The 18,231-nt window shown below is 35.6% G+C and overlaps 1 protein-coding gene across 9 annotated transcripts in view; it reads left to right on the top strand.

Moving 5' to 3' along the window:
- The window catches only part of SLIT2 (slit guidance ligand 2), a 375,863-nt gene that overhangs the window by 269,483 nt on the left and 88,149 nt on the right, over positions 1–18,231 (top strand). For 4 of the 9 annotated variants that reach the window (XM_086705341.1, XM_086705337.1, XM_086705336.1 and 1 more), the window contains 6 exons: positions 7,908–7,979; positions 12,116–12,259; positions 12,372–12,535; positions 13,506–13,529; positions 15,964–15,981; positions 17,083–17,233. In XM_086705341.1, the coding sequence (XP_086561467.1) occupies positions 7,908–7,979; positions 12,116–12,259; positions 12,372–12,535; positions 13,506–13,529; positions 15,964–15,981; positions 17,083–17,233 (573 nt within the window). The remainder of the gene's footprint in view (positions 1–7,907; positions 7,980–12,115; positions 12,260–12,371; positions 12,536–13,505; positions 13,530–15,963; positions 15,982–17,082; positions 17,234–18,231) is intronic. The other 5 variants (XM_025922047.2, XM_086705340.1, XM_086705335.1 and 2 more) reach the window with 2 other exon arrangements.

The following is an 18,231-nucleotide window of genomic DNA, read 5'->3' as shown; positions in this document are numbered from 1 at the left end:
ATGACATTATCCAGACCCCTCAGGTATTTATTTTCCTTTCAGCTGAATTCATTTTCATCTTTCAATTTCTTTTAAAATTTTCTTTCCCTCATAGGAATGCAGCACAAAGTCTCACTGGCCTCCTTGCACTTTATATCTTTATGTAATGACATGCCTTTGTCCCATTTTTATGAATTTTGGCCTTATTTTCTTGATTCTCATCCAGCTTCTCTGTCCCGGTCTTTGGATTTTTTATATTTTTAAGTCATTTTTCCTTGCTACCATTTTGATCTCACTGCATATAAGAAAACTGTACCAGCTCTACTATTGCTATACCTTTCTGTAGAGAAATCTCATCCCGTAACATTTACTGTTTCTTTATGATAATATTTTATGATTGACAGTCCACATACCCAATAATGACTACATAGATTTCCTTCATCCTTTTGTGATTCCCCCCATATTTATTTCCCTATGTACCCAAACTGTCTCATTAACAATAAACATCTATTTTTTTAACATGATCTTAAAGAAAACAACGATTTGTTGGAATAAAATGTTTCACAATATAATAAGACACATCTCCTAACCAGTCCTCCATTCATGTTATTTGAGCCAACTTTTAAGGCAAAAGTCCCAAATGAAAAACCTGCTAAATTATTTGCCCCTTTATTCTTTTTTCCCTTTTATTTTTTTTAAATTTTATTCCAGAATAGTTAACAATACAGGATTATGTTATTTTCAGGTGTAAAATATAGTGTTTCAATAATTCTATACATTACTCAGCGCTCATCATAAGTTCTTGATCCCCTTCACCTATTTCACCCATCCCCCCACCCACATCCTTTCTGGTAACCGTCAGTCTGCTCTTTGTAGTTGAGAGTATGTTCTTTAGTTTGTCTTTTTTCTTTTAACTTTTTTTTAAACTTTTTTTTTTAAACTTTTAAACTTTTTTAAACTTACTGTTTTGACTGCTTTATTTTGAGAGAGAGAGGGACAGAGACCAAGAGAAACAGAGAGAACGTGAGTGGGGGAGGGGCAGGGGGAGAGAGAGAGAGAGAGAGAGAGAGAGAGAGAGAGAGAGAGAGAGAGAGAATCCCAAGAAGGCTCTGCATAGCACAGAACCTGATGCGGGGCTGGAACTCATAAACCGTGAGATCATGACATGAGCCGAAATCAGAGTCAGATGCTTAACCAACTGAGCCACCCTGGCACCCTTGGTTTGTCTCATTTTTTTACTTGTTCATTTGTTTTGTTTGATAAATTCCACACATGAGTGAAATCATATGGTATCTCTTTTTCTCTGACTGGTTTAGTCATTTAGCAATGCACTGCCTAGATCCATCTATGTTCTTGCAAATGGCAAGATTTCATTCCTTTTTATGGTTCATACTCTATTGTGTCTATATATAGAGAGAGAGACACTAATATATATATATATATATATATATATATATACACACACACACACACACATATATATACATGTATATATATATATATACATGTATATATATGTAAAACCATCTCTTCTTTATCCATTTGTGTATTGATGGACACTTGGGCTGCTTCCGTAGCTTGGCTATTGTAAATAATGCTGCTGTAAACATAGGGGTGCATATATCTTTTCAAATTAGTGTCTTGTATTCTGTTGGCAAATACCCAGTAGTGGAATTACTGGATCATATGGTAGTCCTATTTTTAATTTTTTGAGGAACCTCCATACTGTTTTCCACAGTGGCTGCACCAGTTTGCATTCCCAAAAACAGTGTGTGAGGGTTCCTTTTTCTTCACATTCTTACCAACACTTACTGTTTCTTGTCTTTTTAATACTAGCCATTTTAACAGGTGTGAAGTGATATCTCATTGTGGCCTTGATTTGTATTTCCCTGGTGATGAATGATGTTGAGCATCTTTTCATGTGTCTAGTGGCAATCTGTATGTCTTCTTGGAGAAATGCCTGTTCATGTCTTCAGCCCATTTTTTAATTTGGATTATTTGTGGGTTTTTTTTTTTTTTTTTTGGTGTTGAGTTGTAGATGTTCTTTAGCTATTTTAGAAACTAACCATTTATTGGATATGTCATTTGCAAATATATTCTCCCATTCAATAGGTTGCCTTTAATTCTGTTGATTGTTTCCTTTTCTGTGAACAAGCTTTTATTTTGATGTAGTCCCAATAGCTTATATTTGCTTTTGTTTCCCTTGCCTCGGGAGACATATCTAGAAAAATGTTGTTACAGCTAACATCAGAGAAATTCTTGCCTGTGCTCTTTTCTAGGAATGTTATGGTTTCAGGTCTTACATATAGGTCCTTTAACCGTTTTTTAGTTTATTTTTGTGTCTGGTGCAAGAAAGTAATCCAGTTTATTTATCTATTTTTTCTACATAACTGTCCAGTTTTCCCAACACTATTGGCTGAAGAGACTCTTTTTCCCAATACATATTTTTGCCTCCTTTGTAGAAGATTAATGGACATGTTAATAGTGGATTTCTTTCTGGGTTCTCTGTTCTATTGATCTATATGTCTATTTTTGTGCTAGCTCCTTACTGTTTTGACTGCTATAGCTTTGTAGTGTATCTTGAAATCTGAGATTGTGATATTCCCAGGTTTTTTTTTTTTGTTTTTTGTTTATTTGTTGTTTGTTTTTCTCAAAATTTCTTTGGCTATTTGGGGTCTTTTGTGGTTCCATATGAATTTTAGGATTATTTGTACTAGTTCTGTGAAAATTGCTCTTGGGATTTTTTGATATGGATTGCATTAAATCTGTAGATTGCTTTGGGTAATGTGGGAATTTTAACAATATTTATTCTTCTAGTTCAGAGTATGGGGTATTTTTCCATTTGTGTTGTCTTCAATTTCTTTCATCAACTTTTTATCATTTTCAGAGTACACGTTTCTGCCTCCTAAGTTAGGTTTATTCCTAGGTATTTTATTATTTTTGCTGCAACTATAAATGGGATTGTTTTCTTAATTTCTCTTTATGCTAGTTGATTATTAATGTATAGAAATGCAACAGATTTATGTATATTGACTTTGTATCCTGTGACCTTATGGAATTCATTTATGTTTTAGTAGTTTTTTTGGTGGAATCTTAAGGGTTTTGTATACATAATATCATGTCATCTGCACAGAGTGAAAAATTTACTTTTTCTTTACCAATTTTGATGCCTTTTATTTCTTTTTCTTATCTGATTGCTGTGGGTAACACTTCCAGTACTATGTTGAATAAAAATGGTGAGAGTGGACATCCATATCTTAGGTAAAGGGATCTCATTTTTTCACCATTGAGGATGATGTTAGCTGTGGGTTTTTCATAGATGGACTTTATTATATTGAGGTATGTTCCCTCTAAACCTACTTTGTTAAGGGCTCTTATCATGAATAGATGTTGTAATTTGTCAAATGCTTTTTCTACATCTATTGAAATTATCATATGCTTTTTATCCTTTCTCTTGTTGACGTGTTCTATCGTGTTGATTTGATTTGCAAATATTGAATCACCTTTGCATCCCAAGAATAAATCCCACTTGATCGTGGTAAATGATTTTTTAATGTATTTTTGGATTCAGTTTGCTAATGTTTTGTTGAAGATTTTTGCATCCTTGTTTATCAGCGTTATTGGCCTTGTAGTCCTCTGTTTTGTAGTGCCCTTATCTGATTTTGGTATCAGAGTGATGCTGGCTTCATAGAATGAATTTAGAAGATTTCTTTCATCCTCTATTTTCTAGAGTTGTTTGAGAAGAATACATATTAAATCTTTAAATGTTTGTTAGAATTCATCTGTGAAGCCATCTGGTTTTGGACTTCTGTTTGTTGGGAAGTTTTTTTGTTTGTTTGTTTGTTTGTTTGTTTTACTGATTCAATGTCATTGCTGCTAATTGGTCTGTTCACATTTTCTATTTCTTAAATTATACATATGAGTGAAATCATATGGTACTTGTCTTTCTCTGGCTGACTTATTTCACTCAACATAATATACTCTAGCTCTATCCACGTCATTGCAAATGGTGAGATTTCATTCTTTTTGATGGCTGAGTAATATTCCATTGCATATATACACCACATTTCTTTATCCATTCATCAGTTGGTGGGCATTTGTGCTCTCTTCATAGTTTGCCTATTGTTAATAATGCTGCTACAAACATCGGGGTTCAGGTACCCCCTGGAGTCTGTATTTTTGTATCATTTGAGTAAGTACCTGTTAGTGCAATTGCTGAATCATATAGCAGTTCTATTTTTAACTTTTTGAGGAACCTCCATACTGTTCTCCAGAGTGGCTGCACCAGTTTTCATTCTCACTCATAGTGCAAGATGGTTCCCCCTTCTTGGCACCTTATGTGGAGTATAAGAAACAAAACAGATGACCATATAGGAGGGAGAGAAAAAGAGAGACAGAAACAAACTATAAAAAACTTATAAAGATAGCAAACTGAAGGTTAGTAGAGGGAGGTGGGTATGGGATAGGCTAGATGGGTGATGGATATTAAGGAGGATAGTTGTTGGGGTGCCTGGGTGACTCAATCAGTTATGCCTTCAAGTTCAGCTCAGGTCATGATTTCATGGTTTGTGGATTTGAGCCCTGCATCAGGCTCTGTGCTGACAGTTCAGAGCCTGGAGCCTGCTTCAGATTCTGTGTCTTCCTCTCTCTCTGTGCTTCCCCCACTTATGCTCTGTCTCTCAAAAATAAATTTAAAACATTAAAATTTTTTTTAATGGAGGGCAGTTGTTATGATGAGCATGATGTGTTGTATGTAATTGATGAATCACTGGATTGCACTCCTGAAACCAATATTGCTATTGCACTATATGTTAACTAACTAGAATTTAAATAAAATTTTGAAAAGAAACATTTTTTTCTTTTTCTCCCTGATTCAGTTTTGGGAGCTTATATATTTCTAAGAATTTATCCATTTCTTCTAGGTTGTCCAGTTTGTTCATATATAATTTATCATCATATCCCTTTGTATTTCTGTCAGCTGTCATTTCTCCTCTTTTGCTTCTGATTTTGTTTATTTGAGTCCTCTTTTTTTGGTGAATCTGTCTAAAGGTTTATCAATTTTGTTGATCTTTTCAAAGAAGCAGCTCTTGATTTCATTGATCTCTTCTATTTTTTTTAGTTTCCATTTAATATATTTCTCTATTCTTTTCATTTATCTACTGGTTTGGAGTTTTGTTTGCTTTTCTTTTTTTAGCTCCTTTAGGTGTAAGTTTAGGTTATTCATTTGAAGTTTTTCTTGCTTCTTGAGTAAGAAATGTGCTGCTATCAACTTACCTCTTGGAATAGCTTTGCTGTATCCCAAAGGTTCTGGACTGTTGTGTTTACATTTTATTTTGTCGTCATGTATTTTTTTTTTATTTTGTCTTTTATTTCTTTGTTGACTTATCCATTATTTAGTAGCATGTTATTTTACCTCCTTGTATTTGTGTTCTTTCCAGATTTTTTCCTTTTTTTAAATGTTTACTTTTGGGGGGGAGGGGCAGAGAGACAGAGGGTGAGAGAGCATCCCAATCCGCTCTGACAGCACAGAGATAAATGCGGGGCTTGATCTTATGAACCATGAGATCATGATCTGAGCCAAAATCAAGAATCAGACACTTAACCAGCGGAACCACCCTGGAGCTCCCAGGTGCTTATAGTTGATTTCTAGTTTCATAACTTGCTCCTTAATTCTTATATGGGTCCCCACAATTTATATGCATCCTATTTCCTTTTTATATTTCATTGGGTTCAAAATATGAAACTCCTTTAATATTCAAAATTGCTATTTTGGGTTCCTCTTTGAAATCATACTTGGCTCACTTCAGTTGTATTATTCTGGCACAAGGACAAGTGATGCATATTCAACAAACAACGGTTGCATTCAGTTTAATTGGACACCAAGCTTAGAACCTCGTAAAAGTTCCTGACAATTAATAAGTATATGATATCTCTTGTTAAATTTAGTCAGTTGAATGATATTGCATTGAATATCCTGAAATAGTGCCACCTTGATCTGCTCATGTGTGTTCCCATAAGGCCTCTGGCCTTAAAAAAATGCATTTATTATTGCTTATCCTTTCTTAATTCCCTTACCTCTTTGATGCTAACAATACAGAGTTCTTTTTTTTTTCTTGGATTTTTAAAAATAGTTTTTCTCTAATTGATCTACCTTATTTAAAAGCATCTATATTCTGCACAAATGAACTTTTATGTTATATTATATAACTATACCACTGGGATCTATACAAGTAAAATGTCTCCTTACACGATATAGTGTCCAGCCATATTTATTTATTCCCTTGAGAATTTCCTTCCTATATTGTAATACATCCCATCTCTCACTGACATCTTAAAAGGAAACAACAGCTTTTCCCTCACTCTTATTCATTTCTCTTGAATTGTTATTTTAGTCCATTTCAAACAGAAATCATATACTGCTGCCAAACATATTAATTATTTAGATTCTCATTTCAGCTTTTTCCTTTACATATTGTGACATCCTTTATGTCTTTTCTGAAAGAACATTTTTCTCATTTTCAGAAGAAATAGGATCAATGTAGAGAATATAAAACATAAAGAAAAGTATATAGATGCAAATTAAAATCACCTCTGAATGGCAAATTGCCTGCCATCCAGAGATTTTCTGCTTTTTTCCTTATATACATGTATATATATTTTTCTGAACTAAATTAAGATCATACTATAATGTACTTCTTTATTGTTTTGTTCAACTTTAATGTTATGTTAACACTTTCATGTCATTAAATATTTCTCAAAATATCATTTTTGTGAATGTGAAATATGCATTTAACCAATACCCTTTTTGGGGGGATTTGGAGATATTTTATTTGTGTCAATTTTTCATTGTTATAAGTTATGCCATGATTGACATTTTGTACACAAAATACTGTGTGATTATTTTCTTCAGCCCCTAAAAGTAAAACTAAGTAAAATTTTTTATAATTGTCTTTACAACTCTTGGTATGTATTGCCAGTTGGTCCCCCTAAGGAATATAATTTCTGTCTTTTCCCATTCGTTATTGTGGTTCCCTACTTTGGGGGTAAAAAATAGATAGGCATCATGGCAGACCTGTTGCTAATAGCCAGCATGATGAGTCAACCCATTTCTGTTCATCTGTTCTTGAAATCCCCTCATTTCACCCATCTTGTTAATTATTCCTTAATTTGTCCACTTGCTAACTTATTTCTTCAATTGACTCCTCAAACAATGATCACTCATCAACCCAATGTTAGAATGTCACTGCGTACCCAAATCAATGCAAGGTGCCAGGTGTGTTGAAGGGACTAAACCGTGGTTCTTGCACCAGGTAGCTGCACATAGTGGCTGATCAGAGCTAAATACCATGAGAATACATTCCTGTTCATGTTTTTGGAGAAACGTGCATTTCAAAAATGTTTCTGTACTCGTATTAGTGATCACTTTCTACACATACCTTACAATTCTCAAGCATATACATTATGTAACAAAAAGCTTACCTTTATGTAGATTCCTTTCACTTTTTACCAGTATGATAAGCCTAAAACTCATTCCTTTAATGAGCAATGAATTCCACATTTAGTGTTCTCCTTTTTTATTTCAGAATGCAATACTGTGTGTGTGTGTGTGTGTGTGTGTGTGTTGAAAAACATGACAATTTAACAGTGAACGTTTCTATGAAAAGGCATTAAATAATGGGATGAGCTCACTTTTGTTAATTTTCTTTGTTTTTCAATGTTTTCTGAACTTTCTACCATATGTATATATCTGATCTATAATCAGGAAAAAACACATTTGCAAATTGAAGTTTGTTCACTCAGCTATAGTTTTTATGATGTATGGAGTACTTACTAACCTCCTATATGCCTGAATACATATATGTTGGGTCAATTTGTTATGCTGGCTTGATGTCTAATTTCTTTTTCATTTAAATCATGTTTTTTTTCAGTGTCCTCTATGGAAATAAGATCACGGAACTCCCAAAAAGTTTATTTGAAGGACTGTTTTCCTTACAGCTACTGTAAGTATTTGATTGTTTCTGATCTGTTGAACCAAATATAATATTTTAGTCAGTGTACCATCTCATATTTTCATGGAAGCTTCAGAAAAACTCGACCCCAAATGACATAGTTTAATGAAATGGAAAAGATTAGTCTAGTGCAGCTCACATTGATGGTGGTTATTTATTTGAAGACACAGCACTTTGAAGTTGTCTCAAAACCTTTCTCTCCACCCTGTCAGAAATATATGCTTCCTGGCTACTCTGTCATTTAAAGCTTGTGCAGTCCCTGCCCTTTGTGAAACTCTCTGTTTTGATTTAACAGTAGTTGGGAAGGAGAGTGACATAGTGATATGTTTATCCACCTTTGTCCAAAGAATGTGCAGGGGTAACAGTGCTGGAATAAGGGCCAGAGCACAGCAATAGCACCCAACTTGGTATATACTGAGAAAATTGTCTATAAATCGCTGGATTGCATCTTTTAAAAACCATTCTGCTTAGACAATAGCTACCATTCATTTGTGTCAAAAGAATTTACTATACATACACGTATAAGAACAAAACCTGGCCACAAAGTGTTTAAATGAATGCTCCTATGAAAAGGAAATTGGAAGAAATATGCTAACATTAAGATGATTACTGTTAGATCATCAAATTCTGTTCAAATCACCAAACATACGTAGGCTTCCGCATTCAGGGGATACAAATATGACGATGATGTACTGTGCTCTCTCAACTAGTTCACAGCCAGTTGACTCTAAAATTCTTAAGTTTAAAATGGTACTTTCTCTGTCGAGTGTATACATGTGTTGGTGTCAGGGTTTGTACCACTGATCTTGTATAAATTTACTCCTAATCCCCCAAGACTTCCCAGACGTAGATCTCTTCCCTTACTGGGTAAATGTAAGTTCTTACTTACATCCTAGTCTTCATGTTTTAAATTTTTATCAGTATCAAGAAACATATTTTATATCACAGTCCAGTTTCACACACAACACACACAGACACACACACATGAAGCAAATTGTTAACTAAATAATATTTAGCCTTACTGTGTGTAGTGCTCTCCATTTTGCTACATTCTCTCTCTATGTCTCCCCCTCTCTCTTTTCAATCTCTTTAATACTGTACAACCCAAAAAATTGATTTTACAAGAGACCAGTAAGTCATGATAAATACTGATCCTTGTGCCCTAATGTCTTTATTTGGGTTTCAAATTATTTTTAACCCTTGAGGTGGACTCACAAATACTGTTTCTGATCTTTAATAGAATGACTCTGTATACATTACATACACTATAAATATAGCTATTGCTTTAGTCAAGCATTGTCTATATATTACCTGCTTCTCTGTCATTCTTTTACATTCTCATAGCACTATTCTCCTTGCCATTTACTCGTAATCTCTTGCTATCACTGGTCTGCTTAGTACCCACACTGAAAATAGCACCTTCTCTCCCCTTCCACACACACTTACTGGTTGTTGATGTAACAAACAGGTGAATAAACCACGGGATCTGTATGGAGATGAACCTTACTTAAAAAGCTATCTTTGTCCCTCAGCCTAATATTTTGTCCCCAGCTCAAGGCCCATCCTTAAGCCTGCCAGGACTAAAGCAACACGATTATCTCTTTATGGCTAGCTGAGAACTTGGTTAAGCATCTTAGATTTGCTTGAACAGATGAAAAGAAGTAAGTGAAAGGAACGGAAGAAAGTAGTGTCTAACTCTTTCTTTCTCCTAATTTTCAGACCACATAATGTAAAGTAAGTACAAAATGCTCAAAACAGGCACCTTTTTCAATTGTCTTCCAGGCTCCCTATTTTGTCCTTCTCCTTACTTCTGCTCTCTGACTCCTTCATTTGGCTGACAGATTGGAGAACACAGTAGGTGTGACCTGTGTTGTGGCACAGAGTAGAGAAATGGGATTATCAGTCCACACCTCAGACTAGTTCCTAAGCTTTTAAGAAAGCATTATGAGGACCACAGAGAAGATCAAAATGTCAGGTCCTAAAGGGGGGGGTAAAAAAGAGGAGGAAAGAGAATCACCACAAGGAAGTCATAGCTTTGCAAGTATGTGGAATCCCTAAAAATGCAAGTAGAACAGAGGTGCCGGGGTGGCTCAGCTGGTGAAGCATCCAACTCTTTAATATTGGCTCAGGTCATGATCTCACAGTTCATGGGATTGAGACCTATGTTGGGTTCTGGGCTGACAGTGTGGATCCTGCTTGGGATTCTCTCTCTCCCTCTACCTCTCTGCCCCTCCCCAGCTCATTCTCTCTCTCTCTCTCTCTCTCTCTCTCTCTCTCTCTCTCTCTCAAAAATAAATACATTTTTAAAAAGCAAGTAAAACAGAAATACCCTATGTTAATTAGAGATTCTTATGACCAAAGAGAAACCATTTTCAGTATATTAAATAAGGCATACAAACCCAAACCACAGAGCACATATTTTTTGAGCTACTAAATATTTGTTTAAGTATCAAAGCACTAAACTAAATGCTAGCAGAGAAAAAAATATCAAAAAAAATTCTGTGCTCATGGAGGGCAAATAAGTAGGCCTGCATAAAGTAGGTGCCAAGACTAAATAGCACTGAACAACTTCCTTGGGAACCCAGAGGAAGAAATACTTTAGTTGGATGGAAGGCATGCTCTGGAAAAGGTAAGCTTCCCGTGAGGCCATAATAGGCCACAGGATTGAAGAAAGTGGAAGGCGGGGCAAGTATATTCCCAAAGGGAGTCCGACATGAATAAAAGAATAAATAAAACATGATCTCATATACCCTACGAGAAAGGCGTTTGTCAAAGTATGATTTGTGAACCACAGTTTCACAGAACATTGATGTCGAATATTGAGAACATGTTGAAAAAAAATGAGTGTGTAGGATATTGTGTTAAACTAACTTAAGTGGATGTTTATAATGCAAGACCAGGGCCTTTAATATGCTTATGAACTGTGTCACTCTCCAAGAGGGCTGTAAAGTATTAATTCAACAACAGGTACTTATGGAGCACTTAGTATGTGCTCAGCACGGGAGAAACATTAGGGAGCTAAATCGACAAATACGCCTGCTGTCTGGAGGCAACATGCAAATGACAGCAATGAAGTGAGAAGTAAATCAGGGGTGCCTGGGTGGCTCAGTCGGTTGAGCATCCAAGACTTGATTTCGGCTCAGGTCATGACCTCACGGTTCATGAGATAGACCTCTGCATTGGGCTCTACACTGACAGCACAGAGCCTGCTTGGGATTCTCTTGTCTCCTCTCTCTCTGTCCCTCCCCTGCTCTCTCTCTCTCTCTCTCTCTGTCAAAATAAATAAATAAACATAAAAAAAAATAATGTAACAAGTAAATCATATACAACAGAAAGAAATACACACTTAGGAAAACAGAAAAAAAAAAGATCATAGTAAAGAAATCGAGTGTGTTAGAGGTTGAGGAGGGGCAAACGCAGGGGATGGTATTAAAGAGAGTGGTCGGGGTAGGCTGAATTGAGAAGGTAAGATTGGACCAAACTCAAAGAAGCAGAGTAGTCAGACAGCAGGGAAAAGAACATTCCAAGCTGACATCCCTACATTGAGACCTGTGTGGCTGGAGCTGAAGCAGCTGGGGGAAAGAATGTGGAGGTCACAGAGTCAGAAGGGGGCGCTAACGGTCCTATTGCGCCTTAAGGCAATTTGTCAGGACTTTGGTTTCGTTGAGAGCAGTTTGAGAGTTGTTGCCTGGCTTTGAAAGGAAAGTGATCTGTGTTTTAAAAGGCTCACTCTGGCTTCTGTTTTGAAAGTAGACCGAACTTCTTCACAGAGCAGCTGGAAAGACTAATGTTTTATGACGGGTTTTTTTATGGCATCCTTGACTTCAGAAGTTGGCTCTGCTTTGTCTACTGCACTACCCTTCCACCTTCCAGAGAATATGTTTCATTATTTCTTCTGAATAAATGTATGAGTACCACTAGATTTATTAAACTGCATGCCCTTCGCTTTATCTGCTATAACCCCAAATCTCCCACCTGTGGTACCTAAATTATTACAGTTAAAATGTTAATGTTGAGGTTCAGAAAAATGTATTTGTTGATTTCTTGTATTTCTCAAGAAGGACAGAATCTTAAAGGTGGGTTAAGAAGATGCTGCACTTTAATTCTGCAACTATTTGATCAAACAGATTATTGAATGCCAACAAGATAAACTGCCTTCGGGTAGATGCTTTTCAGGATCTGCACAACTTGAACCTTCTCTCCTTGTACGACAACAAGCTTCAGACCATTGCCAAGGGGACCTTTTCACCTCTCCGGGCCATTCAAACCATGTATGTATCTATGGCTTGGATCAACTATGGTGACTGGTGTCTTCACTATGGATTTGAGAGTTGAGTTCATTGCAAGTCGAGTATAAAAGTGTTCTGTATGTGTTTCTGAAAGGCATTTGGCCCAGAACCCCTTTATTTGTGACTGCCATCTCAAGTGGCTGGCGGATTATCTCCATGTCAACCCCATCGAGACCAGTGGTGCCCGCTGCACCAGCCCCCGGCGTCTGGCAAACAAAAGAATAGGACAAATCAAAAGCAAGAAATTCCGTTGTTCAGGTAATTTCTTACTTTATGTGACATTTCACTTGTGTTACCAAAAACAGTGGTTATGGAGACCTAGAGACAGCTGGTTATCAGATCAATTATCAAACATTGTAGAATAGTGTTCTTCTACTTCTGTCCACAAAGAACTAAATAAAGAGACCTGTAGACACAATTCATATATCCCTCCTATATGTAATATTTTTAACACTATATCCAGCATAACAAATAGGCTACCAGCCAAGAAAAAAGATGCCTGGATACTTCATGCTGTATTTTTGGAATTTGAACTTTTAGCAAACTCAGAATACTTTTCAAGTCTGTTAAGTTGTATGTTTGTTGGATTATTCTCCATTGAAAAACTTTAGGTAATCAATCACGTTCTCATTTCTTCAGAAAGGGAACTGAGACTTAGTTAGGTGATTTGCTCAGGCTCAGAATTAGGGGGAAAGATTTCCCTATCCCTTGCTTCTCGCACCAAATGTGTTTTCTTATTTTTCATCCTCTTATTTCAAATAGGATTCTGAGAATAATTTTTTTTTTCCAAAAGGCCATCTTTTAGCATTTGGGGAATATCATACTTATTTATAAAAAGCTAAATGTAGATACATTGTATTACCATTAAATAAAAGACCGACTGCAGTGACATTTACTATTTGCTTTGGACTAATCTTTTCTGTTTTCCTACGATAAAACACATTCTGAATGTTTTGGGTAGTATGTTATCTGACTATTGCAGGGGTATTTCACATTCGGCAGTTAATTCATACTAAAAAGCTAATATCAAAACAAAGCTATTTATTGTCCGTGGTTCTAGATACATTTACTACTCCCTGTACATTATTATATCTCAGCCACTGCTGTGAATAGAATTCACTTAATTATCTATAGTGCCTATAGTCCATTCTTAATCTAATATAACTCCTATCTCTGCTTGCTGACATTCAGGTGCATCTTCTATTTTTTTTTCTCTTTTTTTATTTAGCTAAAGAACAGTATTTCATTCCAGGTAGGTTTTGCTCGGTAGTAGGACTAACCACAGATACCCTTTCCTCACCTTATAAAATATAGCTTCTGAAACTTTGATGTGCATGCGTTTGAAAGTACAGTGGGTACTCTGTAGATAGATTTACTTCTGCATAGATCACTTGTAGCTGTTTCCTGAAAACCTGACCTTTGCATGCAGCTTCTGATGTTAAACTTATATATTATTAAACTCCCATCTTTTTTTTTTCTCTCTCACTTTGGCACATTATCTAAAATTTCTCACAGTACCTAAAACGTTTGAACCTGTAGCCTTCTACTTAAATCATTTTCTCTCCTTATGTTGTATATCTGATCTTTCAACCTGTTTTTAAAATGTAGCTTATTGAGCTGGTTTTAAAGACAGAGACCTTTCTGTTGTCAAAGAACTAGTTCTACATGAAATCAGTTACCAACACATAGAATGAATTCTCTTTTCAACCATGAGATTTACTTTTTTGATGTAACTATACTAAAAATGTATGCCTTACTTTTTGTTTTATTTGGCTTACGGATGCTTCACTTTTTATACAAAAACAGCAACTTCCTGCTTGCTTACATACAGTTATATGTTGTTTGTGACTTAACAAAACTGAACAAACTTCTTGTATACCTGGAGTGACAATATAACTCCACAAAAACAATATTGACATGCATCCGGAAAGCATCAGGTGTTCATAGGCACGAAGTGCCTTGAATAATTTAAGCATATGAATGGAATGAGTTTTAGAAAAGTAATTGAAATGTTTTACCACTACAATCTCAACACTGTCAAGGCTGATGATTCTGGAACTAGCTCTTTGAAATATGTTTCTTCACTTCTTTTTTCCTTGCCTGCCAACTGTGTAAAATGCCTCTTGACTTGTTTGTTTTACACCATTATATAAAAAATATGTGTTAGTAATTAATTGGCTACATTTACCATCTCCTGGGGATATTCTAGACTATTATATATTTTAACACCTACCAATAAGAAGATTATTTATACAGTGTTAGTATGCAAAAACCATACTGATTTTTTAAAGGAGAGTACTGGGTTAGGTTTGGTCTTTATTTTAAGGAGATATGTGTTATTTACCTTTATTGAATTATAATTTGAATAATTTTGTTCATTTAATGGATTTTGTTTTATTACTTATTTTGAGCTTGAGTGATCAATAGTATTTTACATATTACACTGGCTGCATAAGGCATAACATGGTGGAAAGAACAGTTGATTGGCCTTTATTGGCAATCTTTAAAATTCATTATTTTTACCTCACTATTAAGCAGAAAGTCATCTGATAGCTATTACTTACCCAGAAAAAGCCATATTCTAAACACCAGAACACCTATAGGATAAAACATTAATATTGCTTAAATCCTCAAATTCTGCCAATTAATATAATTGTTACCGAATTCTTCAATTAATTACATTTAACTCTACTTTATTAATAATTTAGAAATTAATATTTCTGGATCACCAATTAAAGACCCAAAGTCAGATTGTTTTCATAAATTCTGATACAGTTTTGCCCATTTACTGACAGCGGTCAAAATAAGCTTTCTTGGAAATACATTTTATATGTGATGCCATGGCTTCATTTTCAATTTCTGTTAATTCAATTTGCATTAAAGCAATAATAATAGAAGTCAGGACTCAGAAGGTTTCTTTGAGCCTTTTCTCCCTCTTTTTTCTCTTATAGATTTCAATTAAAATTTTATCCTACCTAAACAGTCTCCATAAAAGAAACAGCATTGTCATTGCATGGAATGCAGATTATTTTAAATGTAAGATACCCAGAGTACCTGTCATGTAGACCTTGTTGCCAGTGTTTCTTCATTTCACTTTTAAAACGAAAGCCTAAACTGCATTACAAAAGTTCCTCAATAAATACCTTGGCATTCATTGCCAAATCTAATGAAATGATTATATTCAGCTTTGCAATCTGATGAGATTCTCATTTCATTTCCACTAAGTGACATTATTTATAAGTTGGAAAAATCATTAAAAAGCATGTAAGCCACCACCTAAGGATTAATCCAGATGGATTTGTTTGTAAAGATCTCCATGATTCGTTTTTCACTTCAGTTTGCTTGTTTACCTGCCTACCGTCATTCTATATGGCATTCTAGATACTATAGTGATAACTCAAAAGAAAATCTATCTTGCAGAGAGTTCATCATTTAAAGGAATCGACAAGAACCTAACTTGTGCTGTGCATCTTGTATGCCATTGCTTTTCCCGTAAGACCACTGTGCTTCAAAAAATTACTACAAAAGCTTGCAAAGCATGACGATTGCTGTCATACTATGCCTTTCCCGTCCAATTGCCATAGCAAGGAAAGAAGGAGGAGACCTTAGCTAGTTTTATGTATGTGTTTATTAATCTTAATCGGGATTACTCTTTCTTTCCTTCTTGGTGATTTTTACTTTTGCAGGAATTCACCATTTTGGCTGTAAGTAAAAGTGTCTGATCTGAAACATAATGTCCTCCCTTTTCAATCCTGATGTACCTTCTTCTAGTCTCGGTCTTTTGCGCCTTTTTTCCGCCCCCCAAGAAGAAACCACAGATCTTTTGAGCTTCTCTGTTGTCCTTGTAGCTCACCTTCAACTTCTTCCTGGATGTTGTTCCCGAAAGCTGTTGTTTCCATTCTGCAGTTCTGAGGAACAATGGAGGCACCTTTCAGTGTAGCCCCCTTCTTTGTGTTTCCAGGAAATCTTCGGTAGTAATACTCTTACTATGGTCATAAACATTCTGCGGGAAGAATGCATGTCATGTAAACAGTATTACGTTTCCAGAACGTCTGTAGCTTTTTCTCCTGCTTCCCTTCATCTTTCCTCTCGGTCTTACCCTTGGCCTAGTGGATGGTGTAGTGATTATGTAGCGAGATTTTCTGTTGTGCTTGATCTAACCATGTGGTTGCCAGGTATGAGTAAAACATGGTTCCGTCAAGCACCATGGAACGTCACGCAGCTTTCTACAGCATGACAAGCTGCTGAGGCTTAAATCAGGATTTACTGGTCTCTTTTTATAAAATCAAAATGAAAAAAGAGGGCTTTTTAGGCATTTCTGAAGATTATGTGAGAGGGAGAGAATACTAAAAGACCATAGAAAATTTAAAAACCTGAGTACATCTATTTGCCTTGAAAGCCCTAATTTAAAATGATATATAGGAACATGTTTATTACTGGATACATTTTAAATTCTTGACTCAGAGAAAAAAAATAAACTTTTTAACAATTAATAGCCATTGTATGATTAGCTGTCAAATAGGCTAGAATGGCTCATAACTGGATCAGCAGAAAGTACAGCTGTGAAAAGCTCATCTCTATTAATGTTTTCCTGTCCTGTGAATCTGGTTACTTTTTTTTCCAGCAAATTCCAAGCCCTTGTTTTAACCCTCTCCTGACATCCATTGACCAAAAATTCCCCAAGTTGTCTCCCTGCTGCATAATCTATAGTTATCTTACTATTTTTCTTCCTACAAATTAATGAATATTCTAACCTTTAGACTAAGTATCTTTTTTTTTTTTCTTTTGGCTTGAATCCTCAATAGGTACAGAAGATTATCGATCAAAATTAAGTGGGGACTGCTTTGCAGATTTGGCTTGCCCTGAGAAGTGCCGCTGTGAAGGGACCACGGTAGATTGTTCCAATCAGAAACTCACCAAAATCCCAGACCACATTCCCCAGTACACCGCAGAGCTGTGAGTTCATCTCCTAACAAAATCCAGGTTGGGAGGGAGGGAATGAAAGCATCGAAGCCATGGAATTTTTGTCTTGCTCTTTTATTCTTGATGATTGCATTGATTTTAATGAACACGCATGGCCGTAACTCTCCTTTGTACAAAGATAGATTAGAGGCTATCTGACTTCATCTTTCTGGTCCAAGATACGACTCCAGAAGTTAATTTACTTCTCAAAAATTCAGTTAGCTCTTGATAATGCTAAGAATAAGAGCATTCATTTGATATTTATTTCTTGGGTATTATTTATGCCCATACCCATTTCTAAAAATGTAATAGATTTCTAAGGGATATAGTCTTTCACAGCAACCAAATAAAGTACTTTGAGAGTCACCATTTTGAATCTCTGTATATTATGAATTAAAGCAGAGAGCCTTTATCCGCTTTATTACTTCACGGACCTGAAGGTGGAAGGATTCAGTGATTATCAAGTATTACAGCACAGCGGGTAGGTTTTGTTTTTCCTGAGTAATGGATAGCATAGCAGAAAAACAAAAGAATAGTGAGATTAGATTTATATTTATAACCCTAACAAGGGCCTAGCACATACTAGGTGCTAAAACATGTTTGTTGAATCATCTATAGATTCTGTGCCATGTATGGTTTGCCTTTAGTGACATTATTTATAAAACTAAGACTAGTGTTCTAAAAATTGAAGAAAAACCTGGTGACATCTCATTGTTTTCGGAACATCTTAGCAACGTTTATGTATAGCACCATCTGGTATCTGCCACTTCTTTGCAAAGTCGGTTGTCCTTTTCTGCATGCATAACCCTTTTGTCTTCAACTAGATTGTAGCTCCTTGATGACAGGGATTGTGTTTTATGGTTTATCTCCCACCGTGCCTATATTCGTGCCTGTTACTTAATGAATTCTAAGCAATTTGAGTAATTTCAAATAATGTAATGCTTTCAAAGGGATGACAGAAACTACACCGAGGCTGTAGTGATACTTTTTTT

This window comes from Puma concolor, chromosome B1, assembly GCF_028749965.1.
Source record: "Puma concolor isolate L17-30 chromosome B1, mPumCon1.1.hap2, whole genome shotgun sequence".
NCBI lineage: Eukaryota > Metazoa > Chordata > Mammalia > Carnivora > Felidae > Puma > Puma concolor.
Note: the sequence above shows the minus strand (reverse complement) of the source record. Positions and strands in the feature narration are given on the sequence as shown.